We start from the raw sequence: 26,299 nt of genomic DNA on the forward strand, positions 1-26,299 counted from the left end.
CTGCCGGGGGAGTCCCAGCAGAGATGGGCAGAATCCCCTCCCTGCCCCTGCTGCCCACGCTGCTGGGGATCAGCCCAGCACAGGGCTGGCTCTGGGCTCTGCACGTTGCTGGCTTATGTCCAGTTTTTCAGCCAGCAGCACCCAGTACAGACCCCTGAGGGATGCCACTTGTCACTGCTCTCCACCTGGACACGGACCCATTGACCACTACCTTCTGAACGTGATCAATTCTGTATCCACCACACAGTTCCCCCCTTCCCCCCATCAAACCTCTCTCCTGTCAAACCATAGCAAACCAAACACAGCCTTTCTTATCTCTAGATTTATTGCAAAACAAATGGGCTGGAAGCTCAGCACCTCCTGCTGAGGGGCTGTGCCTGCAGGTTTGAAGTTCTCAGGAGCTTCTCCTTCCCACTGCCTGGGTGGCTTTGGTCTCCTTGCACAGTGAGAGGAGGCACTGGGTGCTGCTCTGATTTGTTTTTTCACTTGGCTGGGGAATAGAAGAGCAGGAATCTGAGTTGCAAGCTGGGCCCTACTGGGTCTCTACCAGACCAAGTCTGGAATGGGACTGGCCTGGAGCCAGCTGTTTTCTGTAGCACAGAACAGCCTTCTGAGTACCAAGGGTGAAGCCTGGCCCCAGCGAACTTCTGCAACCTGCAGGCTTCACATGTGGATGTCACTGTGCCCCTGGTCTCCCCTTCCCTGTGCTGCAGGCATTCTGCAATGTCCTGTTGGCTCCTCAGGACCTTCCAGTGCTACTTGACTCCTACCACAGCCCCCAGCCCTGCTGTGAAGTTCTCCAAGCCCTGCAGAAGCCTCTGCTGGCCCCAGCCAGCCCTGCCCCTTGGAGCAGTTCCCCAAACTTCATGCAGCACAGCTATGCCCACAGGACATGCAGGTTTGCTGCCAGCTGGGCTGTGTCCATGCACAGTTTGGCAGCCTCCTGAGCTTTCTCCCTGTGAAGCTGCAGCAACCTGGGGCCTCTCCTGCTGCTTCAGAGATACCAGGTAGCAAAGTGGCAGGGCCAGGGGCTGTGGGTAGGCAGTTGCTGGCTTGCATGGCATTCAAAGTGACCAAGGCAGCAGTGCTCAGCCCTGGGGCAGCAGGGAAAATCCCTGTGGCTGCTGTGAGCTCAGGCTCTTAGGATTCCTAACACAGAATCACAGAAGGCATTGGGTTGGAAGGAACCCTTGAAGGGCATCTTGTCCAACCCCCTGCAGCCAGCAGGGATACCTCCAACCTCAGCAGGTGGCTCAGGGCCCCATCAAGTTTGACCTTGAATGTGTCCAGGGATGAGGCTTACCACCACACATCTGGGCAGTATTCCACCACCCTCGTTGTGAAGAACCTGACGTCCAACCTTAACTCTGCCTTGCTCCAGTTCCAAACCACTGCTCCTCATCCTACCCCCACAGCCCCTTCTGCACAGTCCCTCCCCAGCCTTCCTGTAGGTCCCCTGCAGATATTGAAATGCAGCTCTAAGGTCTCCCTGGAGCCTTCTCCAGGCTGAACAGCCCCAACTCTCCCAGCCTGTCCTCACAGGAGAGGTTCTCCAGCTCTCTGATCATCTTTGTGTCCCTCCTCTGGACCCGCTCCAGCAGGTCCATGTCCTTCTTCTGTTGGGGACCCCAGAGGTGGACCTTAAGCACCTTCTCTGCTGTTGATGCTGCCCAGCTCCCAGGGAAGTGGAAACTCTCAGCACATTTCCCTGGCAGAACCCCTGTGTGACCCTCCTCTTAAATGTGACAGCACCTAGAGCAACCCTGCTAGGATCAGACCTCTCCACTCCTTTCCCCAGACCTCTCCACTCCTTTCTCCAGACCTCTCCACTCCTTTCCCCAGACCTCTCCACTCCTTTCCCCAGACCTCTCCACTCCTTTCCCCAGACCTCTCCACTCCTTTCCCCAGACCTCTCCACTCCTTTCCCCAGACCTCTCCACTCCTTTCCCAGACCTCCCTCCTTTCCCAGACCTCTCCACTCCTTTCTCCAGACCTCTCCACTCCTTTCCTCAGAGCTCTCCACTCCTTTCTCCAGACCTCTCCACTCCTTTCCTCAGAGCTCTCCACTCCTTTCCTCAGACCTCTCCACTCCTTTCCCCAGACCTCTCCACTCCTTTCCCCAGACCTCTCCACTCCTTTCTCCAGACCTCTCCACTCCTTTCAGTCCTGCTGAACTTCAGAAGGACTTGGGGCAGGCTCCACCCTGCTGTTGCCTCAGGGTGATGATTCTGTGCCAGGCTGATGAAGTGATGCTTACCAATCTGTGCTGTTGCCAGCACTGGGTTTGGACAAGGTTCTGGAAGGATGCAGCCTTTGCAGCCCCAGAGGGAAGAGGAAACAATTCCTGCTGCTTCTGTTCAGATGTCAGCCAACCCTCCCCCAGACACAGCAGAATTCAAAGCCATTTAGAACTTGCTGCTCAATTTTTCAGTGCCCACCACGGTGGGCATCTCCCCCTCTGTGGGCACCTTAGAACCTGGCAAACTTGCTGGCCCCACTTTTCTGGGAGGCCACAGCACTGTGAAGGTTCTGCTGTGCAGGCAGCTCTGCTATGCAGGATGGCACCAGACTCCCCAGTCACTGTGGGGACCTCCTGCCCGTGGTGGTGCCAGGGCTGTCACTGCAGGTTCAGCCCCGTGCCCAGAGGCACAGCAGAGCTCTTCTTGCTGCCAGGCTGCAAGCACTCTCAAAGCACTTGCCCAGGCACAGTGCCCAGACTGAGATGTTGCTGTCACCCTCTGCCATGCTGTGGCACAAACCAATGTGCTGCACTCCAGGTGGGCACCTGGCTCCTGGGCAGGGGTCTGAGCTCCCTGGCAAGACATTGAGCCTGCATCCCTCCTTTGCCAGCAGCTCTGCCCACCACAGCACTTCCACAAGGCTGTAAATTGCAGAAGAAGGTTTAAGGATCACCTCCATTCCCACATGGCATGCAGGGATGGCAACACTGCCAGCCTAGCCTGCTCCCAAGGGGTTGGGGAACAGTCTGGTTGGGGATCCCCCCCCCCCCCCTGCTTGTCACTGTGCCTTGGGGCAAAATGCCCTCATCTGGGCAGGGACAGCATCTATTTACATGCACACACAGAGCAGGGTCCACCTGTAACCCAGGCACAGCAGCTGGCATCAGTGCCCACATGTGCCTGTGGCCTTCACCCTAACAGCAGTGCCTGTCCCTGGGCTGCAGCCAGCCTGAAGCAAGGTCCCAGCCTGAAGCAAGGTCCCAAGCCTGCAGGCACTGCAGAGCTTGGCCACGGTTAGCCAAGTGTGCTGGGGCTGCAGCAGCTCAGCCTGGGCTGCGTGAAGACTACAGTTCTGCCAGGCCAGGCTGGCAGCATGAGGTCCTGGGGGGCTGTCTGACCCCTCCCCACCGCCTCTCAGAGGCTGGGCAGGTTGCTCATCATGCTGGAGTTGCTGGACAGAGGCGCCCTGGGCCGGGCGTTCGGGGCGAGGGAGCTGCGGAAGCTCTCCCGGTAGCGCAGGGAGCTCTCGGTGGACGAGCCGGAGTTGATGTCTGGGATCACCAAGCAGCTGCCAGGCTTGCAGAGCCCAGCCCTGAGGCAGCAGCAGCACAGCAGGTTCCCCACAGCTCGCCGCACCTCCACGCTCCGCAGGGAGTAAATGATTGGGTTGATGGCCGAGTTCAGCATGGCCAGAGCCAAGGGCCAGTCCAGGCTGTGCAGCGCCGCGCAGCTCCGGCTCTCGCAGAAGACATCCAAGAGCAGCAGGACGAAGAGGGGGCTCCAGCAGACGATGAAGGCACCCAGGATGATCAGCACCGTCTTGAGCAAGCGCAGGGACCGCCTGCGGCTGTGCCGAGAGCTGGTTTGCTTCGAACTGGCCTGGACCAGCTGGAAGATGGAGATGTAGACGCCGACGATGCCCAGCAGGATGATGCTGAACATGAGCACGGAGAAGAGGATGTAGTTCTTGGAGTAGAGGGGCAGGAGGACGGAGCAGGCGTCGAGGTCGCAGAGGCAGTTCCAGCCCAGCAGGGGAAGCAGCCCCAGGAGGAAGGCCAGCAGCCAGCAGGCGACGATGAGGCCGCGCAGCCGCAGGGTCTTGCTGGCTTCGTTCTCCGCGATCGGCCTCACCATGGCACTGTAGCGCTCCACCGCCGTCACCAGCAAGCTGAAGGTGGAGGCGGCCAGCGCCACGAAGAGGATCCCTTCCCGCAGGAACCAGAGCTGGGCCGAGAGCTGGAAGGTTTTGCCCCCCGACAGGCAGAGGTTGCAGAGGTAGGCGACCCCTGCCAGCAGGTCGCTGAGGGTGATGCTGGCGATGCAGGAGTAGACCCAGCGGCGGGCGCGCAGGCACCGCAGGACGGCCAGCAGCACCAGCAGGTTCTCCAGGATGATGCTGCAGCTGATGATGGCGAAGACGGTGCGGAGCAGACCCAGCCCCTCGGCCCCGGGGCGCCGGTTGCTCAGCCTGCCTGTGAAGTTGTAGTGCTGCAGGATGAGGTTCGCGTTCCGCATGGCTGCCAGCTGCAGGCAGGAAACTTTCCTGCCGAGGAGGTCGGCTCTGAGCTCAGGGGTTTGAGCAGAGCCCAGGGGAAGGGGAAGGGAGTGATTCTCCAACCAGCTCAGCTCTGCACCATCCATCTTCTGAGCCCCGGGGCAGCAGCAGCCAGGAGCTGCTAGTCAAGGGTTGAGAGAGCAGAGCAGAGCAGAGCTTCTGTTTGAGGACTCTGAGACTGTCTCTGATCCCTGCAGTCCCACCCAGCGTGGAGATGAGAGTTAGAGCCTTGCCTGCCAGCCCCACGGCACTGAAAGAGCAAGGGGAAAGGAGGGTGAGGTGTTTTGTAAGGCCACACATGAGCATGGGCTTCCTGTTGTTTAATAAAGCTTCCTGTTGTGAGCTAGAGGCTTGACATCGTTTCTGACTGCTGGGAAGGGTCTGGCTGCTGGCAGCTTTGCTGTGGTTCTGAAGGTGGGACAGGAACAAAGTGATGTGTCAGGGCAGGCTGGGTCAAACAGGGTAACACTTCCAGCCTTGATGGGGAGGGTCTGTTGGGCTAAGTGCCACTGAAAGCTCTCAGAGAGCTGGAGGCACTTAAATGCTTTGCCTTTTGTGGCATTAGATTCTGGCAGAGAGTGCCTGCCTCAGCAGCAGCTGCCCTGGGCACCACCCATGCCCAGATGTGTCCTTCTCCAGGGGAAAGCTCCTTGCTCTCAGCCCTGACTCCTCCATGGGCCCAGCCCCTGCCAGTCTCTCAGGACACAGCCCCCCAGGTCCTGTGCTGTCAAGTGCAGCTCTGTGTGGCTGCAGCTGGGGCTCTGCTCCACTCAGTGTGAAGGAAACCTGCATGTGCCCTGGCACTGCCCACCTTCAGCTCTCCAAACACCTGCTGGAGATGGCTCTGGGTCTTCCCATTGTCTAGGTCACAGGCAGGGAAAGAGAGGCACAAAGCTGCTGGCACTGAAGGTGCAAGGGACTGGACTGAGGCCAGAACCCAGAAGTTCTGACATGATGGCCACAAGAGTGACCACCACTGACCTGTTCCCTGTGTCTGCAGAACTTGCCTGGAGAGAGAAGGTCTTGCACTGTGCTATTCCCAGCTGCTGCTGTTGAATCTGCCTTTGGACTCACCTGGCCTGAGGCTCTTGCTTCCAGAGGGAAGTTCAGCAGGGCTCTCCAGCTCCTTGTCTGAGGCCCAGCCCAGAGCAGGTAGTGAGGGAGATGTCCCTGTGCAAATCAGTGAGACTTGTACCTACCAAAGTGACCAAAAAAGGGAAGTTACAACATCAACCACAGTGTTGTGCAGGATGGACCCCACCCAAAAACAACCCAAAAGAGGCCCAGAGAGCAGAAAGAGAGAGAGAGAGCACCTTTCAGCTGGGGCTCAAAGCAGAAGCTGTGCCCTGCCTTCTGCTTTCACCTCTGTCCTCCCTCCACGCTGGCACAAAGGCCTGGAGAGGTCCCCAGGTTGAGAGCAAAGTGTGGGCATCTCTTCCACCAGCATGGCAAGCAGGGAGCTGTCTTGGGAGTCCACCCACTGCTTGATGGGTGGAGAGATCCTAAGCCTGGATCCCAAGTGGAAAATGCAAAGGAGGTTCCCACTGCAGGAAGTCACAGAATCACAGAACTGTCAGAGCTGGAAGGGACCTCAAGGTTCAGCCAGTGCCAACCCAGTCCCATGGGCAGGGACACCTCACACCACAGCAGGTTGCTCACAGCCACCTCCAGCCTGGCTGCAAAAACCTCCAGGGATGAGGCTTCCACCACCTCCCTGGGCAACCTGTGCCAGTCTCTCACCAACCCTCATGGGCAAGAACTTCCTAACATCCAATCTGAATCTCCCCATTTCTAGTTTTGTCCCATTCCCCCCTGTCCTATCCCTGCCTGACACCCTCCAAAGTCCCTCCCCAGCTTTCTTGGAGCCCCCTTCAGACACTGGAAGGCCACCAGAAGATCTCCTTGGAGCCTTCTCTTCTCCAACCTGCACAACCCCAACTCTCTCAGCCTATCCTCATGGGAGAGGTGCTCCAGCCCTCTCCTCATCCTTGCCCTGTGCAGGGCAAGAGTGGCTCCTCAGCAAAAGCTGAGGGCTCCATCCCCCATGGTCACCCTTTCAACTGTTCTTTTGGGCTTTTCTATCAGCAGTGTGGAAAGAAACTCAACTGCTGATAAAGTCAGCAGATGACCCTGAGATTGGAGGAGAGGAAACCAGCAGGAAGGCTGAGCCCTGCCTGGGTGCAGCTCAAGTCCAGAGCAGAGCACTGCAAGGTGGCACATTGAAGCCCAAAGAGCACAGTCCCAAAGGTGCTGGGCAGCTGCTCCTGGCACAGCACTGGAAGCAGCAAGGTCACTGTGATTTTTTTTTTTTTTTTTTTTTTGCACATCACCACTGCTTCAGGCTGAGCCTCCACTTACCTGTGTCTGCTCAGGGCACAGCTGCTGGGGGATAGCCCTCAAAGATTAGAGGATGAAGAAAGTTGCCCTGGTAGGGGCCCCTAAGTTGCTTCTCAGGTAGCTGGCAGCAAGTCTCAGGAAGGAGGCATCTGACAGGAGCCAGCTCCTGGTCAGGGAGAGCTGCAGGGAGTGTGGGGCTGGTGGCAGGGAAATGTTTTTTGAAGGCAGGAAAGGGCTTGAGGCAGGGAAGCAGCTGGGACACCTCCACACCCCCCCCCCATGGGGTGCTGGGTCCTCTGGACCAGCTAAATATCAGAGGATCCTCCTGGTGCCCCTGCCACAAGCACCTGAGGTGCTGCCTGGAAGGCAGGGCTGATAATTTAGCCAAACCTTGCTGCTTGCACTGTCCTAGCTCCTGGCTTGTTCTCCCTTTCTGGAGCAGAGGGGATTGGGTAGCTCTGAAGCACATCACAGCTTCACAGCACATCAGGAAGAGGATTGATGGAATCACAGGGTTGGAAGGGACCTCAAGGATCCATCCAGTTCCAAGCCCCCTGGGCAGGGACACCTCACACCACAGCAGGTTGCTCACAGCCACCTCCAGCCTGGCTGCAAAAACCTCCAGGGATGAGGCTTCCACCACCTCCCTGGGCAACCTCTGCCAGTCTCTCACCAACCCTCATGGGGAAGAATTTCTTCCTAACATCCAATCTGAATCTCCCCACTTCAAGTTTTGCTCCATCCCCCCCAGTCCTATCACTGATATCCTCAAAAGTCCCTCCCCAGCTTTCTTGTAGTCCCCTTCAGACACTGGAAGGCCACCAGAAGGTCTCCTGGGAGCCTTCTCCTCTCCAGACTGCACAACCCCAACTCTCTCAGCCTGTCCTCATAGGAGAGGATCAGATCTGGGAAGCTCCTGAGCTGTGTGCCTGCCTTTGCTGGTGCCCTTCCAGCACTCTCTGACTTTTGGCCCCCAACAGCCTGCTGAGCACAAATCTCACCCTGCAGCCCCCTGAGAGCTGTGCTGCTGCCAGAGCTGAGGCAGGGAGTGCCCAGCTCCATGGCTGGGGGGGGGGGGCAAACAAGGTTCCCCTCAGCTGGGCACCCACCCAAGGGAGAGTTCCTGTTGTTGAGCACAGGCTGCCCTCTGCTATCTGCACAAACAGCCTGAGCATTATCTTGGCACTTCTCATTTGCTGCTGTTTCAGTTCAGATGTTCTTTCTTTGGAAGGAAGGGGGGGGGGGGGCAGGGGAGGGACACCCCCATCCTGCAACGTTTCTCATCTCTTCCCTTCAGACCAAGACCACAATCTCCTTCAAACTGCCTGACAGGGGCTGAGTGCTGGCCTTGAAAGGACCTAAGGGGTGCTAATGAGGGTGAGTAAGGGCCAGCTGCAGCCCCTCAAGCCCTTTGGCAGAGCCATGGCCACAGCAGCTCTGCGTGGATGCTGAGATGAGGCCACAGCAGCAGCAGAAGCCCTGGGACCCTCCCCAGCCTGCTCCTCCCTGGGCCAACAGCAAGGCTGAAGTACCTCAGCCCCAAAGGGAACAGTTTGGCTGCAGCCAGGGCTGCCTGGAGAGAAGCAGGGCAGGAGCAGCCTGGAGTTGTGGCCTGTGTGTGGTCACTGCTGCTCTTGGCAGGGTGTCCAGCTCCAGGGAGCCAGGGGCCATGAGCACCTGTGGGAGGAAGAGAGCAAGTGGTAAATGCAAGATAAAATAGCAATGATTTCTGTTGAGGTTTTCCTGCTGTGCTGCTGCAGAGTCCTGATTAAAAGTTGACTTTTCAGACATTCTGATTACCAAAAAAAAAAAAAAAAAAAAAAAAAAAAAAAAAAAAAGCAGCTCTGGGTGGAGCTGTGTGGAGAGCTCTGCCTGGAGGGCATAGCCCTGCACCCCCCTCCTGGTTAGCTCATGGACAGTTGGCAGCCTCATGTCTGTCCCACCAAGCTCTCTCTCCTCATCTCTATCCCACCAAGCTCTCTCTCTCCTCATCTCTATCCCACCAAGCTCTCTCTCTCCTCATCTCTATCCCACCAAGCTCTCTCTCCTCATCTCTATCCCACCAAGCTCTCTCTCTCCTCATCTCTATCCCACCAAGCTCTCTCTCTCTCCTCATCTCTATCCCACCAAGCTCTCTCTCTCCTCATCTCTATCCCACCAAGCTCTCTCTCTCCTCATCTCTATCCCACCAAGCTCTCTCTCCTCATCTCTATCCCACCAAGCTCTCTCTCTCTTCATCTCTATCCCACCAAGCTCTCTCTCTCTTCATCTCTATCCCACCAAGCTCTCTCTCTCCTCATCTCTATCCCACCAAGCTCTCTCTCTCCTCATCTCTATCCCACCAAGCTCTCTCTCCTCATCTCTATCCCACCAAGCTCTCTCTCTCCTCATCTCTATCCCACCAAGCTCTCTCTCTCTTCATCTCTATCCCACCAAGCTCTCTCTCTCTTCATCTCTATCCCACCAAGCTCTCTCTCTCCTCATCTCTATCCCACCAAGCTCTCTCTCTCCTCATCTCTATCCCACCAAGCTCTCTCTCCTCATCTCTATCCCACCAAGCTCTCTCTCTCTCCTCATCTCTATCCCACCAAGCTCTCTCTCTCTTCATCTCTATCCCACCAAGCTCTCTCTCTCTTCATCTCTATCCCACCAAGCTCTCTCTCTCTTCATCTCTATCCCACCAAGCTCTCTCTCTCCTCATCTCTATCCCACCAAGCTCTCTCTCTCTCCTCATCTCTATCCCACCAAGCTCTCTCTCTCTTCATCTCTATCCCACCAAGCTCTCTCTCTCTTCATCTCTATCCCACCAAGCTCTCTCTCTCCTCATCTCTATCCCACCAAGCTCTCTCTCCTCATCTCTATCCCACCAAGCTCTCTCTCTCTTCATCTCTATCCCACCAAGCTCTCTCTCTCCTCATCTCTATCCCACCAAGCTCTCTCTCTCCTCATCTCTATCCCACCAAGCTCTCTCTCTCTTCATCTCTATCCCACCAAGCTCTCTCTCTCCTCATCTCTATCCCACCAAGCTCTCTCTCTCCTCATCTCTATCCCACCAAGCTCTCTCTCTTCTCATCTCTATCCCACCAAGCTCTCTCTCCTCATCTCTATCCCACCAAGCTCTCTCTCTCTTCTCATCTCTATCCCACCAAGTTCTCTCTCTTCTCATCTCTATCCCACCAAGCTCTCTCTCTCTTCATCTCTATCCCACCAAGCTCTCTCTCTCTTCATCTCTATCCCACCAAGCTCTCTCTCTCTTCATCTCTATCCCACCAAGCTCTCTCTCCTCATCTCTATCCCACCAAGCTCTCTCTCTCTTCATCTCTATCCCACCAAGCTCTCTCTCTCTCTTCATCTCTATCCCACCAAGCTCTCTCTCTCTTCATCTCTATCCCACCAAGCTCTCTCTCCTCATCTCTATCCCACCAAGCTCTCTCTCTCTTCATCTCTATCCCACCAAGCTCTCTCTCTCCTCATCTCTATCCCACCAAGCTCTCTCTCTCTTCATCTCTATCCCACCAAGCTCTCTCTCTCCTCATCTCTATCCCACCAAGCTCTCTCTCTCCTCATCTCTATCCCACCAAGCTCTCTCTCTCTTCATCTCTATCCCACCAAGCTCTCTCTCTCTCCTCATCTCTATCCCACCAAGCTCTCTCTCTTCATCTCTATCCCACCAAGCTCTCTCTCTCTCTTCATCTCTGTCCCACCAAGCTCTCTCTCTCTTCATCTCTATCCCACCAAGCTCTCTCTCTCCTCATCTCTATCCCACCAAGCTCTCTCTCTCCTCATCTCTATCCCACCAAGCTCTCTCTCTCTCCTCATCTCTATCCCACCAAGCTCTCTCTCCTCATCTCTATCCCACCAAGCTCTCTCTCTCTTCATCTCTATCCCACCAAGCTCTCTCTCCTCATCTCTATCCCACCAAGCTCTCTCTCTCCTCATCTCTATCCCACCAAGCTCTCTCTCTCTTCATCTCTATCCCACCAAGCTCTCTCTCTCTTCATCTCTATCCCACCAAGCTCTCTCTCTCCTCATCTCTATCCCACCAAGCTCTCTCTCTCCTCATCTCTATCCCACCAAGCTCTCTCTCTCTTCATCTCTATCCCACCAAGCTCTCTCTCTCTTCATCTCTATCCCACCAAGCTCTCTCTCTCCTCATCTCTGTCCCACCAAGCTCTCTCTCCTCATCTCTATCCCACCAAGCTCTCTCTCTCTTCATCTCTATCCCACCAAGCTCTCTCTCTCCTCATCTCTATCCCACCAAGCTCTCTCTCTCCTCATCTCTATCCCACCAAGCTCTCTCTCTCTTCATCTCTATCCCACCAAGCTCTCTCTCTCCTCATCTCTATCCCACCAAGCTCTCTCTCTCTCTTCATCTCTATCCCACCAAGCTCTCACTCTCTTCATCTCTATCCCACCAAGCTCTCTCTCTCTCCTCATCTCTATCCCACCAAGCTCTCTCTCTCCTCATCTCTATCCCACCAAGCTCTCTCTCCTCATCTCTATCCCACCAAGCTCTCTCTCTCTTCATCTCTATCCCACCAAGCTCTCTCTCTCCTCATCTCTATCCCACCAAGCTCTCTCTCTCCTCATCTCTATCCCACCAAGGTCTCTCTCTCTTCATCTCTATCCCACCAAGCTCTCTCTCTCCTCATCTCTATCCCACCAAGCTCTCTCTCTCCTCATCTCTATCCCACCAAGCTCTCTCTCTCTTCATCTCTATCCCACCAAGCTCTCTCTCTCCTCATCTCTATCCCACCAAGCTCTCTCTCCTCATCTCTGTCCCACCAAGCTCTCTCTCTCCTCATCTCTATCCCACCAAGCTCTCTCTCTTCATCTCTATCCCACCAAGCTCTCTCTCTCCTCATCTCTATCCCACCAAGCTCTCTCTCTCCTCATCTCTATCCCACCAAACTCTCTCTCTCCTCATCTCTGTCCCACCAAGCTCTCTCTCCTCATCTCTATCCCCCAAGGCTCTCTCCCCCAGCTCACCCTTCCTGTCCCCCCTGTGTGGCCCCAGCACAGGCTGGCATCAGCCAAGGGCTTTCATCTCCCCACAGGTGTTTTCCTGCCCCAGGAAGGGTGGAGCTGTGCTGGTTGAACAATGACTGCTTGCTCCTGGCCCTGGCTTGGTTGCACTTCCCACCTTTGCTCTCTTCTACTGTGCAGCAGGAGGTGCTCAGCTTTCCAGTAGCACATCCCAGTCCCCAAGCATGGCAGGAGGCCTCCGAGGAGCTGGGAAGAACCAGCAAAGCCTCTCTGGCTTGGGCTGACACCAAAACCTGGAGCCCTGACCCTGCCTAGTGCTCAAAGAACTGTCCCAGGCACAGTCGTTGTGGCTGGGTGCCAGCTCCCTGCAGCTGGGCAAAGTCTCTGCAGGAAAAGGCTCTCAGCAGTGAATCTCTGGGCTTGAAGGAAAACAAGAAGGTGGAAGACAGCTTCAAGATCATCTCCTTTAGCCCACGTTAATCACAGGCTCAGTCAGGGTTGGAAGGGACCCCAAGGATCACCTAGTTCCAATCCCCCTGCCATGGGCAGGGACACCTCACACTAGTGGGGCACTAAATGGCAAAGCTTGGTTGGTTTTTGTGGTGGTTGCTGTTGTCTTTTCTTGAAGTGGCTTTGCTTTAGGAGCTGACACTCCCTCAGTGCAAAACAGCCAAGAGCAAGCAAACAGCTTCACAGCTTCACAGCTCCACCTGCTTGGAAAGGACCTGAGGCTGGGAGAGTCCAACCAGAAGCCAACAGCTCCCTGTAGACCACTCAGACCACATCCCTGAGCTCCTCACCCAGACATCTTCTAAGCCCCTCCAGGGATGGTGACTCCACCACTGCCCTGGGCACTTCCTGATGTCCCTTGCTGGGAAGAAATTTTCCCTCATACCCTGACACAATTTCAGGCCATGGTCAGTGTGGTGTCACCAAGACCAGGACCTGGCTGGAGCCTCTGGCCTAGGGTGCCCTGAGCAAGACCTGTAAAATCCCCTAGGTGAGCTCTTTGGTGCCACTCTGCACCCCCTGTGGCAGGGCCCAGCTCAATGCCAGCTCAATGCCAGCTCAGTGCCAGCCCTGCCTGCACAGGCTCAGCACTCAGAGCTGCTTCTGCCCCACGTTTATGGGTGGAGAGCATGGAGGAGGCAGCCCTCACCCAGGAGGTGGGGCAGGGAGGGCTCAGTGTGAGCAGCAGGAGGGAGCTGGCAGGGGCTGGTGCCAACAACCACACAGCCCAGAGGAAATCTCCCTGGTTTGAACCTCACCTGGGCACTGCAGAGGAAGGACAAGCACCACCCCTCCCTGTGGTTAGTGGGGCAGTGGCAGCTCCTCTGCCAGCAGCAGGGCTGCTGCCAGTTTGTCCCACGCTCTGCTGCTCACCATCCCGTGCACCACCTTCTCCACCTGCTGGTTCTCCTCCTTGCCTGGCATGCCCGAGATGCCCACAGGTGTGTGGCAGAGAACTGCTCTCTCAAGTGTCTTAGAGTGGACCCACACAAGTGCTGTGGCTGGAAGAGACCTTTCAGATCATCCAGTCCAAGCCTCACCCCAGCACTGCCAGGGCACCACCAAACCATGGCCCTCAGCACCACATCCCCACAGCCTTGAAACCCCTCCACGCCTGGGGACTGCACCTCTGCCCTGCCCAACCCTTTTGGGGCAGAAATTGTTCCTTATGGCCAACCTAATCCTCCCCTGCTGAACCCAAGGCCATTTCCTCTGGTCCTGTCACTTCTTCCTTGAGAGAAGAGACCAACCCCTGCCTGCCTCCAGCCTCCTTTCAGGCAGCTGTAGAGAGCCAGAAGGTCTCCAGCCCACATCGTGGATATGAGGAGGGTTCTCATCTTGGGAATGTGTGGTAGGAGGGGCAGAGGTCCCCTGTGAGGAGCAGAGGTCCCCTGTGAGGAGGGAAGCCCTCAAGCTGTCACCTGGCAGTGCTCTTTGGTTTCTCCTGCCTGCAGCACAGCCTGGCCCTGGTGCTGCTGACCCCAGCAGCTGCCACAGAGCAAGCAGTGAATTCCAGCAGCCCTGGGCATCCGAGCTTGGAGCTTTCAGCTCAGGAGCACTGGGCTCAGGGGGAAGGCAAGAACTTTGCAGGAGGTTATGGCAGGAGAAGCCTCCTGGAGGGAGCTGCTGCTCACAGAGACCCACTCTGCTGTGGGCATGCAACTGCCCAGCCAAGCCCCAGGGAGCAAGAAACAATGCAGCAAACTGGGACAAAACTTCTGTGCTCTGAGGGTGCTGGAGGCCTGGAGCAGGCTGCCCAGGGAGCTTGTGGAGTCTTCTCCTCTGGAGACTTTCAAGCCCCACCTGGATGTGTTCCTGGGTGACCCTGCTCTGGCTGTGGGGTTGGACTGGGTGATCTCTGGAGGTCCCTTCCAACCCCACTCTGTGATTCTCTGACCAGTGCCAGCCTGGGGGCACGGGGGGCATGTGGGCAGGCTGGGGCAGCAGAGATGCAGATAGCCCTGGAGGGATGCTGCACTGCTCTGATTAGCACAATCAGGCCATCACAGATGGTTTCCTGGCTGCTGGGGACAGCTGGTCCCAAGGTATAAAAGCAACCCTCGGGCATCAGGAGAGACTCAGACCTGCCACACACCTTGGAAGGGGCATCCAGCTGTGGGGAGAGATGTGCCAGCCCCAGCTGCTGCTGGCCCTGCTGCTCCTGCTCTGCAGGGCCAATGCCAGTGAGCTGGGGGTGCTGCAAGCTGCTGGGAGGGAGGCTGCTGGGCTGGGCTCTGACCTCAGCAGCCTCCCCCTCCCTGCCCTCACCCTGCCTGGGGGTTCTCTTGCAGGTGCCCTGCGGGGTCAGATCGTGGGAGGCCACGAGGCTCAGCCCCACTCCCACCCTTACATGGCATACCTGAAGATGGGGCAGTACTCCTGTGGAGGCTTCCTGGTGGCCCCTGACTGGCTGATGACAGCTGCACACTGCCTGCTGGGGTGAGTGCCTCGCTGGGGGGCTTCGTCCCCTTCCTCCTTCCCGGAGGGGTGAGGAATCATTCCGGAGCCGGTTCCTCCTCCTGCTGGGCTGAGCAGCTGCAAAAGCAGAGGGACACAGGTGTGCCACAAGCTCTTTTCCCCCTTTCTCCCCTCTGCTGCCACTGCCAGGAACATCACAGTCGTCCTGGGGGCTCACAACATCCAGGAGCCAGAGAGCACCCAGCAGATCCGGGGAGTCCTCAGCTACCACCCGCACCCCGAATACAACCCCGAGACCGTGGCCAATGACATCATGCTGCTCAAGGCAAGGGGGGCCTGGGGCCGGGGGGCTAGCAGGCTCTGAGCAGAGCACAGCCTTGCTGTTAGCTCCTTCTCCAAGCCATCATCTGCCTCTGCCTGGGAATGCTGCAGGCCGGCAGGAATTGCCGGGAGGGAGCTGCGGGCAGGGCTCGGAGCCGCAGGTTCCGTCGGTGGGGGCTCAGCAGAGCCTGCAGTGCTTTGCGTCCTGCTTGTGAGGTGTCCTGCTCGCAGCCTCCTCTAAAAAACCTTCCTCTTTTATCTCAGCTGACAGCAAAGGCCACCCTCAACGACTATGTCAAGACCATTCCACTGCCCAAGACCAGCAGCGATCTGCCCACGGGCACCAAGTGCCTCATAGCCGGCTGGGGCATGATCGACGAGGAGCAAGCCACTGATAAGCTCTTTGAGACCCAAGTCTCTATCTACAGCCGCAGGAAATGCACCCACTTCTACCCACACCTCACCACTGGCATGGTCTGTGCTGGCAGCTTCCACCAGCTCAAGGATTCCAGCCAGGTAGGGGCTGCTGCTGGGCTGGGGCATGGCCGTGGGCTCGCTGCTGCTGCTGGCACAGACTTGGCTGGGTCCCAGGAGAGGTGACAACCAGTTGTAGCTGTGCCCCTGAAAGCTTGGGCTAGATGATCCTTGGGGTCTCTTCCAGCCTGGTGTTCTGTGAATCTGTGAAAGAGTAGATTTTGGGTGTGAGGAGGAAGTTCTTGCCCAGTGGAACAGGTTGCCCAGGGGGGTAGTTGAAGCCTCACCCCTGGAAATATTCAAGGGGAGGCTTGACAGAGCTCTGGGCTACCTGATTTGATTGAGGGCCCCCTGGTCACTGCAGGGCGGGTCTGGGCTAGGTGACCTTTGGAGGTCCCTTCCAACCCAAACCATTCTATGGCTCCATGTGGAGGAGCTCTCTGGATGCTCTGACACAACAGCCAAGGCTAAAGCCCCAACTGGCCTGCTCCAGGCAGCTCCTCTGGGGCAGGAGCAGAGCCACAGACCTGCTGGCACTGCCTGGGCAGGGAGGGATGGAGGTGAAACCTGTTCCCATGGCAAAGAGGCCTCTGAAAGCAGCCTCTCCTCTGTCCCCAGGGAGATTCTGGTGGGCCCCTGGTATGCAATAAGGTGGCACAGGGCATCGTCTCCTTCGGCTACAACGAACCCCCCGGGGTCTACGCTCGCATCTCCAACTACCTGCCCTGGATCAAACACACCATGAAGAAGTAGCAGCAGCACCACCACCACCACCACCTCCACCACCACCACCACTGGCTCCAGCACTGCTGCAGCCCTGGAGACTGCAGTGGTTTCCTTCCTGCCCCTGCTGAAGCCTCGACTCCCTCCCTGCCCCTGGGTGACCCAAGCGGTGCCCTCCTTCTGCCCTTCCTTCTGCTCTGAGGCTGCTGGGCTGGCCCCTGCCCCTGCCCACCTCAGGAAGCCAGGTCAAGGCCATCTCAAACCACCCAGGCAGAGCATCCCAGATGGCACCAGAAAGAGCCAGACCCCACTTCTTTCTGAAATCCCTCTGTCCCTGCTTGAACCTTGCTGCTCCTCCAACACCCTCAGTAAACTCCGAGCTGCGTTTGCCCAGCGTTGGTCTTTCTTGTCCCTTACCCCAGGCTGAGGGGAGGAGAGGGGAGGGTTCAAAGGAAGGGGGAGAGGGTGAAAGGGAGAGGTCAGCCTCTTGGGACAGGAGCAGTCAAAGCTCTGCATCCACTGAGTTGCTGCCAGCCTTGGAGGATGAGAGCTGCTGTTGCCCTCCCTGTGGTCACAGGGATGAGTGCACTGCAGGAAGAGAATGGCCTGGGAAAAGTGATGTGCACAGCCCCCACTCCTTCCAGGGGCTGGACCTGGGTGCAAAGCAACCTCCCTGAGCTCTGAGCCTCACTTTCCTTTGCCCCAGCTAAGTTTCTGATGGCCTCTCTCCTGTAGAGTTAGGAGAGTGCCAGACACTTGCCTGGAGGAGCTGAGAAGGGGCAGAGTGAGCAACTGAGCTGCAGAGCCCTCGGTGCAGGATGACAGAGATCTGTCCAAGTGCAAGAGGAGACCAGATCTGAGGTGGGGAAACCCAGAGGGGAATTTGAAACCTCTGAAGGAAGGGGAATGGGAGGCTGCCTGATGACCTTCCCAAGCTCTGTGTGACGTTCAGCAAGTGCTGGATCATGCACTTGGCTCACAGCAACCCCAGGCAACACTCCAGGCTTGGAAGTTGATTGGCAGGAAGGAGTCTGGGGGTACTGGGTGGCAGCCAAGTGAATATAAGGCAGCAGTGTGTCCAGGAGGCAATGAAAGGCCAACAGCATCCTGGGCTGGACCAGGACCAGTGTGGCCAGCAGGACCCCTAGGGAGATGCTCATCCCTCTAGGGAGATGTTCACCCCTCTAAGGAGATGTTCATCCCTCTAGGGAGATGCTCTTCCCTCTAGGGAGATGCTCATCCCTCTAAGGAGATGTTCATCCCTCTAAGGAGATGTTCATCCCTCTAGGGAGATGCTCTTCCCTCTAGGGAGATGCTCATCCCTCTAAGGAGATGTTCATCCCTCTAAGGAGATGCTCACCCCTCTAGGGAGATGCTCATCCCTCTAGGGAGATGTTCATCCCTCTAAGGAGATGCTCTTCCCTCTAGGGAGATGTTCATCCCTCTAGGGAGATGTTCATCCCTCTAGGGAGATGCTCATCCCTCTAGGGAGATGCTCATCCCTCTGTACTTGGCATTGGTGAGGCCACACCTTGAATCCTGGGGTCAGTTTTGGGTCCTTCACTCCAAGAAGGACATTGAGAGGCTGGAGCATGGCCAGAGAGGGGCAACAAAGCTGGGGAAGGGTCTGGAGAACAGGGCTGGGGAGGAGCAGCTGAGGGAGCTGGGGGTGTTGAGGCTGGAGAAGAGGCTGAGGAGACCTCATTGCTCTCTACAGCTCCCTGAGAGGAGGCTGGAGCCAGGTGGGAGTTGGTTTTTGATCCCAGGTAACAACTGACAGGGTGAGAGGAAATGGCCTCAAGCTGCACCAGGGGAGGTTCAGGTTGGACATGGGGGAAAATTTCTTCCCAGAAAGGGTCATCAGGCACTGGAACTGCTCCAGAGTCACCATCCCTGGAGGGGGTTAGAAGATCACACAGAGGAGCACAGGGTGGCAGGGGTTGGAAGGGACCTCTGGAGGTGATCAAGTCCAACCCCTTAGGAACGTGGCCTAAGAACTGAGTGCAGGGAGAGCTTAGGTTATGGCTGGACTCTGCTCTCAAGACCTTTCCCAAGCAGCCAGGTCTCAGCTCCCAGCAGCCAGCTCAGTCAGCAGGAGCAGATGTGCTGCGCTCCAGCCCTGGGCTCTGACCTTCTCTCCCTGCTCTTGCCTGGCACAAGGGGAAACTCCTTCAGCATCCTTTCCCTTCAGCACCCACCTGCCAGCGAGGAAACTGAGCTGGGTCCATGGCTTGGGCTTCTGCTCAGCTGCTATCAGCTGAGGAAATCTGCCAGTGGAAAGGCTGCAGCTGCTTATCTGGGTGCTGCACGGCGCTGCGACACGTCAGGCTCTGCCTCGGAGCTCCAGCCTGCTGCAGCCTTTGCACGAGAGTGGCAGCTTTCAGCTGAAAACTGGGAGGGGGATGGGGAAGAAGGGGTGTGGAGGGAGGGGGGGGGGGGGGGGGAGGAGGTGTTTGCTCCGGGGGCAGAGAGGAAAGCAGAATTTCCTGGCAGCCAGGGAGGGCAGCCGAGAGGTTTCGGCGTGGTTGCCGGGATGGGAGCGGTGTGGATGTGGCCAGCTGCAACCTGCTGCTGCGGGGCGGGGGAGAATTCATGCAACATAGAATGGGTTGGGGTTGGAAGGCAGCCTCCAAAGGTCATCCAGTCCAACCCTCTCTGCAGCCAGCAGCAACATCCCCAGCTAGATCAGGTTGTCCTTGTCGAGCCTCACCTTGAGTGTCCCCCAGGGATGGAGCCTCAGCCACCTCCCTGGACAACCTGTTGCAGTGTTCCCTCCACTACCCTCATGGGAAGGAGAGAGGCAAGAGGGCATCCTCTGGAAGGGGCACTGCCCTCCAGTACCCTCACGGAAGGAGAGGGGCAAGAGGGCATCCTCTGGAGGGGGAACTGCCCTCCAGTACCCTCATGGAAGGAGAGAGGCAAGAGGGCATCCTCTGGAGGGGGAACTGCCCTCCAGTACCCTCATGGAAGGAGAGAGGCAAGAGGGCATCCTCTGGAGGGGGAACTGCCCTCCAGTACCCTCATGGAAGGAGAGAGGCAAGAGGGCATCCTCTGGAGGGGGAACTGCCCTCCAGTACCCTCATGGAAGGAGAGAGGCAAGAGGGCATCCTCTGGAAGGGGCACTGCCCTCCACTACCCTCATGGAAGGAGAGAGGCAAGAGGGCATCCTCTGGAAGGGGCACTGCCCTCCACTACCCTCATGGAAGGAGAGGGGCAAGAGGGCATCCTCTGGAAGGGGCACTGCCCTCCACTACCCTCATGGAAGGAGAGAGGCAAGAGGGCATCCTCTGGAGGGGGAACTGCCCTCAGTGGTTTGCCACTTCCAGCATGGCTGCTTTGGTCAAGGGCTGGAGGAGGAGGAGGAGGCACAGCTGCCACAGGGCTTGGTCTGGGGAAGGCCCTCAGGAGGGTCAGGATGGTGATCCAAGGGCTCTCTGTGAGGACAGGCTGGGAGAGTTGGGGTTGTTCAACCTGGAGAAGAGAAGGCTCCAAGGAGACCTCAGAGTAGCTTTCAAATGCCTGAAAGAGACCTCCAAGAAAGCTGTTCAGAAGGACCTGCAGCTGTAGGGCAAGGGGCAGTGGTTTGAAACTGGAGCAGGGAGGCTTTAGCTTGGACATCAGCAGGAAGCTGTTGGTGAAACACTGGAAGAGGTTGCCCAGAGAGAGGGTGGAAGCCACTGCAGACACTGAAGGTCAAACCTGCTGGAGCCCTGGAACAATCCTGCTCCAGCTGGAGATGTCCCTGCTGCCTGCAGGGGGGTTGGAGAAGCTGCCCTCTGAAGGCTCCCATCCAACCTGATGCATTCCAGGATTCCCAGACAGATCCCTGCCATGCAGAGAGGCACCTGGCACTTGTTTGGCATTTCAAAACTCACTGCCTGCCAGGGTGGGGGCAGCTTGGACAAGGCCCTCCCCAGAGGGACCAAACCAGCCTCAGGGAGATGTGGCACCAGGCTGCCTCCAGCCAGGGGAATCCCAAAGCTCCAGCCCTGCCTCCAGCCACCCTCAACACAGCCGGGGGGGGGGGCGGGGGGGAAAGAGGAGCCCTGAAGCCAGGGTCAGGGAAGTGTTCTGCTGTTTTCTCTCACACTGGCTGGTAAGGGATGGCCAAGTCCTCATTTCACCACGTCTGGAAGGAATGGGATTGGTTCCTCCTGCCAGCCCCACACCAGCAGCTGGTGCCCAGCAGCCAGGCTGCTGTGGGTCATGCTCTTGCAGCTTGCCCTCGCATGGCCGTGCCCACAGTGCTCCTTCTGAACGTCCTCACAGCAGTTTTGCTCCATCAGCCACCACCACACCTTCTGAGAAAGGGGCAGAAGGGTCCTCAGCTGCCACTGCCTGGCCTTTGGAACTGGGATGTGGAGGGGAAGAAATCTCTTCTGGCAGGGCTTGATGGTAAAGATCAAGAGAGTTTGCAAGTGCACAGCAAGAACAGCTGCAAGGGGAGAGCAGGAGGATGGGCATGGTCCCCACAGCCTCCAGCCCACAGGCCATGGGTTGGCTCAGGCAGGATCAGGCCCAGGATGGAGGTGAGTTGATGCCCCAGGGTGAGGCTGAGTGAATTCCCCTCTCTCAGATGGCTGAGGCATGCAGTTTTCAGCTAGGTTAATCAGATGAGGCTGCCTCCTGTGGTTTCCTGGAGTCTTGTCTCAGGCTATAAAACCTTGCTGGGAGCAGAGAGGGACCCTAACTGCAGCCTCACCTCCAAGGGATCCACTGAAGCTGGGGAGGAGGCTGTGATGAAGCACCTGCAGAAGCTCCTGCTGGCCCTGCTGCTGGTCACCTGCCCCTCAGCTACAGCCTGTAAGTAGAGCAGCCTGGAGGTGAGAAGAGAGCTGGGGAAGCAAGAAGCCCAACCAGCACACCCTGCATCCTCCCAGCCCCTCATCCTGGGTCCCATCTCTTGCAGATTATCCCTGGAATCGGATGGAAGGAGGAGGTGAAGCCTTACCCAACCTGGCTTACGTGCAGGGAAGGAACAACCATTCCTGTGGTGGCTTCCTAGTGGCCCCAGGCTGGGTGATGACAGCAGCTCAGTGCCAGGAGTAAGTTGTAGCTGTGCTGGAGAGGCTCCTGGTGCAGCCAGGGGGGCTGCTCCCAGGCTCTGGATGGCATCCCCTAGGTGGAAGGGTCTAACAGTTTGAGTCACTCCAGGAGCTGTGGCCAAACCCTTTGCCCAGCAGGGAGTGCAGGCTGGGCCCCAGCTGGCACTGGAAGAGCAGAGCTGTGTCTGCAGCTCTCTCCCTTGAGCTCTCCTTCCCCACGTCCCCTGCCCTCCCCCTTAGCCCACACTGGGATTCTTCCCTTCATTTTTCCATTCCCACCTCCAGGACTCATTTTGATCTTCCCAGGCACCACCACTGCTGAGGCAGAGCAGCTTCCTCCCTCGCTGGCACTGCCCTGCTGGCACAGCAGGGGTTGCTGGTGGCAGGCTTTGCCCTTTCTGCCACCAAAGACCTCCAAGACTGACCAGAATGAACAACCTCTTATGAGCAAGCTGCTTGCCCAACCCTCTTCCATCCCTCCAGCTGCAGAACCTGGGGCATGGCCAGGCAAGAAGGCTTTTCTAGATCCACATGGCCCTTGGGGGTAGCTTCTGCCCTCCCCAGGGCTGGCAGCTCTGCCCTGGTGCCACTAACCCAGGCTCAGGGTCACTCCTCTCACCCGAGCAGCAGAAAGGAAGGTCAGGAGACCCCAGGAGCCTGGATGCCCAAATCCCACCTGCTAGGTTGGGAGAGACTCTTACCCATCCCCAGGGTCCCTCCCAGTTCTCCTGAGGCACTAAGTCCCTTCTGCAGTTGGTGTGGGAGGCCAGGGCAGGTGCCTTGGCACAGGGCAGGCTCCTGACTTAGAAATTCCTCCTTAGTGCCATGGCCTTCCAGAGGCTTCTGTGTAGCCTGCACCAACAGCCCAAATGTTTCAGTACCCAGCAGCAGCATTGGCCCAAAGGCACTCAGCTCAAGGTCCAGAGGTAAAGCAGCACTCGCAGAGCTCTGGGCTGTCAGATGGGAACTTGCTTTGCCTCCTGCCTGGGTGGAGTCACTGGCAGAGGTCCTTGGTGCCACCATTCTTGGTGCCCATCCCTGGAGGTGTTTGCAGCCAGGCTGGGTGAGGCTCTGGCCAGGCTGATCCAGTGTGAGGTGTCCCTGGCCATGGCAGGGGGGTTGGAACTGGCTGAGCCTTGTGGTCCCTTCCAACCCTGCCTGATTCTAGGGTTCTATGATTCTTCTTCAAAGCTCAATTGGTCTCTCCTGGGCATGCTTCTGGGAGCTGTGCCTCTGTGTTACCAGGGATGACAGGAGGAAGCCAATGAAATCAGAGGGCTGGAGCTCCTCTCCTGTGCAGAGTTGGGGCTGTGCAGGCTGGAGAGGAGAAGGCTCCCAGGAGACCTTCTGGTGGCCTTCCAGGATCTGAAGGGGGCTCCAAGCAAGCTGGGGAGGGACTTTGGAGGGTGTCAGGGAGTGATAGGACTGGGGGGAATGGAACAAAACTAGAAGTGGGGAGATTCAGATTGGATGTCAGGAAGAAATTCTTCCCCCATGGTGAGAGACTGGCACAGGTTGCCCAGGCAGGTGGTGGAAGCCTCATCCCTGGAGGTGTTTGCAGCCAGGCTGGAGGTGGCTGTGAGCAACCTGCTGTGGTGTGAGGTGTCCCTGGCCGTGGCAGGGGGGGTTGGGACATTGAGGTCCCTTCCAACCCTGCCAACTCAATGACTGTGTGAAATGGCAGCCACTGAGCTTGGGTCTCCCAGGTACGGACCCCTGACTGTCACCCTGGGAGTCCACCCCCTGCCCAGGAGGCAGCAGAGCTGGCAAACCTTTGCAGTCCAGAGGTACCACAAGCACCCCCACTTCACAAACCCTGCAAATGGAAACGACCTCCTCTTGCTGAAGGTAAGAGCCTGCCTGCAGCAGCAGCTTGGTGCCCCCTGCCCCAGGCTCAGGGCTGAGCTGGAACCCCCCGGAGAGGCAGGGGGACAGCCTCCACCACAGGGCACCTGCACACCAACCACTTCCTTCTGCCTTTTCTTGCCCAGCAGATAGGCAATGCCACCAGCAGGGCTTCCCTTGCCCTTGGAAAGAGCAGAGTCCTTGCTGGCACCAAGTGCAGGATAGTTGGCTGGGGCCACCAGCCCCCCAGTGCCAGGCTCCGGGAAGCCACCATCACCATCATCAGGCCCAGGGACTGCCACACTAACTACAACTGGCGTGCTGAGAACTTGATCTGTGGCCACAGTGGATCTGCTGGGATACCTGGAAAGGTCAGCCTCTGCCTTGGGCAGGAGGAGGTGCTCCAGGGAGGTCTCCCTGCAGCTTTCTTTTCTCCGGGGTTTGTACAGCCTGGAGGTGAGAAGGCTCCAGAGAGAGCTTAGAGCTGCCTGCTGGTGCCTGAAAGGGCTGCAGGGGAGCTGGGGAGGGACTTCTGGCAAGGTTAAGGTCAATGGCTTTGAGCTGGGAGAGGGGAGACCGAGATGGAGATGAGGAAGAAATTCTTGATGGTGAGGGTGGGGAGAGACTGGCACAGGTTGCCCAGGGAAGTGGTGGATGCCTCCCTCCTGCCTGGAGGTGTTCAAGGCCAGGCTGGATGAGGCTTTGAGCAGCTTGGTCTGGTGGGAGTTGTCCCTGCCCATGGCAGGGGGGTTGGAACTGGATGGTTTCCAAGGCCCCTTCCAACCCAACCCATTCTATGGATCCACAGAGGCTGCTGGGGAGGTTTCAGACAGGTGCTGGCCACAGACCTGAGCTGGGCTAAAATCCCTCACTGAAAAGTGGCCAGTCTGAAAAACTGCTTCTTGTGGTCCCCTCACCACCACCAGCAGCCCAGGCTGCCTCACCAGCATCCCTCTCTCTTGCTGTGCTGGCCCAGGAGGTGCCCTGGGTCTTGGTCTCCAAGGATCAGACCCTCAGAGGCTCAGCACCACCACACTTGTGCTCAGCTGGGGGCCAAGCAGAGAGGCCAAAGGGATCTTTGTTTTTCCCCCTGCAGAGGACCTGGCAGTCTACATCAGGACAACAGCTTGGCCTGAGAGGGTTTGTCCTAAATCTCCTGGCTGGGCTGAGTGCATTTTCGTGTGCTCTGCAGCCAGCAGAAGGGCAGGAATGAAGCAAGACTTGAGGCTTTGCACTGTGTTTGCCCAGCTGTAGCTGTGCTGGCTCCAGCCAAAGCTGCCAGTGGTCCCTTTTGGAGCCAGATGCACTGAGGCCAAGCTTCTGGGAGAGCCCAGACTTCCCCTGGGGAAGCTCTGCCCTGATAGCTGCAGCCTCCTTGTTCTCTGCAAATGCCCTCCTTCCCCCTGAGCACCCCACTGACCTCTCTCCTCCTTTTGCAGAGTGATGCTGGGGATCCCCTCATCTGCAACAGCAAAGTCTATGGCATCTTCTCCTACAGGCATGGCCACTGGCCTGGCTTCTACACACACATTGCTCCTTACCTGCCTTGGGTCAACAGTGTCATAAAGCCAGCATGACCCTGCTCTGCTGCCAGCTGCTGCCCTCAGGACCCCATGCTCACCTTGCTCTTTCTGCCTTTCTCCCTGGGGGGGGAGAAAAAAAAAAAAAAAAAAAAGGCAAAACATCTCCTGCTGATCCCCACGGACTCCTCTCTGGCAAGGCCAAGAGATGGCAGTGAGAGGCTTGCACCCCTGCTGCATTTCCTCCCTCTGCCCATTCACACCCAGGCTGTGCTGCTCTGAGCTGCCCCTTTGGTGGCTACAGCTCCAGCAAGGCAGCAGCAGGACAGCCCTGAGCAGCTCCTGGGATGGCTTCCACCCTTTTGGGGACTGCAGGGCAATGAGCCTGGAGGCTCCTCCCTGCCCCTGGGGCTGCTCTGCCCAAGCCCTGGGGCTTAGAGGGTTGCCCTCAGCTCCAAGGAAGGCACTTCCAGCTCCTCCTTCACTTCTGCTGCTGCTGTCCCTTACCTCTGAAGCCTGCTGCCTCCTTTCTCCCCTCTTGCTGCAGCTCCAGTGTTGTAGGAATCCACAAAGCCAATAAACTGCATCTGCACTGGAGAGACTTCTTTGTTTTTTTTTTTTTTTTCCTTCTGTGGTTTGGATTTCTCTCAGCTGCTGGGTCCAGTGCTGAACAGCTCAGAAGAAAGTCACTGCTCGACCAGCTGAATCCCAGGCTGGAATTCCACACTGTCCCACACCACAGCCTGGTCTCCAAACTGGTGGCACATGGGTTTGATGGGTGGACCACGAGATGGATACAGAACTGGCTTGATGGCTGCACCCAAAGAGTGGCTGCCAATGGCTCTGTGTCCCAGTGGAGGCCAGGGACAAGCAGAGTCCCTCAGGGCTCAGTCCTGGGACCAGGCTTGTTCAACATCTTTGTTGGTGCCATGGACAGAGGCATTGAGTGCAGCCTCAGCAGGTTTGCTGCTGACACCAAGCTGTGTGGTGCAGCAGACAGGCTGGAGGGGAGGGATCCATCCAGAGGGACCTGGACAGGCTGGAGGGAAGGGATCCAGCCAGAGGGACCTGGACAGGCTGGAGGGAAGGGATCCAGCCAGAGGGACCTGGACAGGCTGGAGGGAAGGGATCCAGCCAGAGGGACCTGGACAGGCTGGAGGGAAGGGATCCATCCAGAGGGACCTGGACAGGCTGGAGAGAAGGGATCCATCCAGAGGGACCTGGACAGGCTGGAGAGAAGGGATCCAGCCAGAGGGACCTGGACAGGCTGGAGGGAAGGGATCCAGCCAGAGGGACCTGGACAGGCTGGAGGGGAGGGATCCATCCAGAGGGACCTGGACAGGCTGGAGGGGAGGGATCCATCCAGAGGGACCTGGACAGGCTGCAGAGCTGGGCACAAGCCAACCTCAGGAGGGTCAACAAGACCAAGGGCAAGGTCCTGAAGCTGGGTGGAGGCAATCCCAAGCACAAATCCAGGCTGGGCAGGGAGTGGCTGGAGAGCAGCCCTGAGGAGAGGGACTTGGGGGTGCTGGGGGAGGAGAAGCTCAGCAGGAGCCAGCAGTGAGCACTTGCAGCCCAGAGAGCCAAGCAGAGCCTGGGCTGCAG

The 26,299-nt window shown here is 57.7% G+C and overlaps 3 protein-coding genes across 3 annotated transcripts; 2 read left to right on the forward strand and 1 right to left on the reverse strand.

The window, feature by feature from the left end:
• Positions 1–3,374: 3,374 nt before the first annotated feature.
• S1PR4 (sphingosine-1-phosphate receptor 4) lies at positions 3,375–4,601 on the reverse strand. The gene has a single exon (XM_054396299.1). It carries the CDS (start codon positions 4,599–4,601, stop codon positions 3,375–3,377), a length of 1,227 nt encoding a protein of 408 aa, XP_054252274.1.
• Positions 4,602–14,449: 9,848 nt separating this feature from the next.
• Positions 14,450–16,327, forward strand: LOC128978354 (duodenase-1-like). The gene is made up of 5 exons (XM_054396242.1): positions 14,450–14,531; positions 14,640–14,787; positions 14,956–15,091; positions 15,352–15,603; positions 16,180–16,327. Exons 1-5 carry the CDS (start codon positions 14,474–14,476, stop codon positions 16,312–16,314), a joined length of 729 nt encoding a protein of 242 aa, XP_054252217.1. The 5' UTR covers positions 14,450–14,473; the 3' UTR covers positions 16,315–16,327.
• A 4,696-nt stretch (positions 16,328–21,023) lies between these two features.
• On the forward strand, positions 21,024–24,751 carry LOC128978280 (mast cell protease 1-like). The gene is made up of 5 exons (XM_054396091.1): positions 21,024–21,087; positions 21,194–21,329; positions 23,036–23,177; positions 23,321–23,545; positions 24,614–24,751. The coding sequence occupies exons 1-5, from the start codon at positions 21,024–21,026 to the stop codon at positions 24,749–24,751; spliced, it is 705 nt and encodes a 234-aa protein (XP_054252066.1).
• The last annotated feature ends 1,548 nt before the right edge of the window (positions 24,752–26,299 follow it).

The sequence above is a fragment of the Indicator indicator genome, chromosome 36 (assembly GCF_027791375.1).
Source record: "Indicator indicator isolate 239-I01 chromosome 36, UM_Iind_1.1, whole genome shotgun sequence".
NCBI lineage: Eukaryota > Metazoa > Chordata > Aves > Piciformes > Indicatoridae > Indicator > Indicator indicator.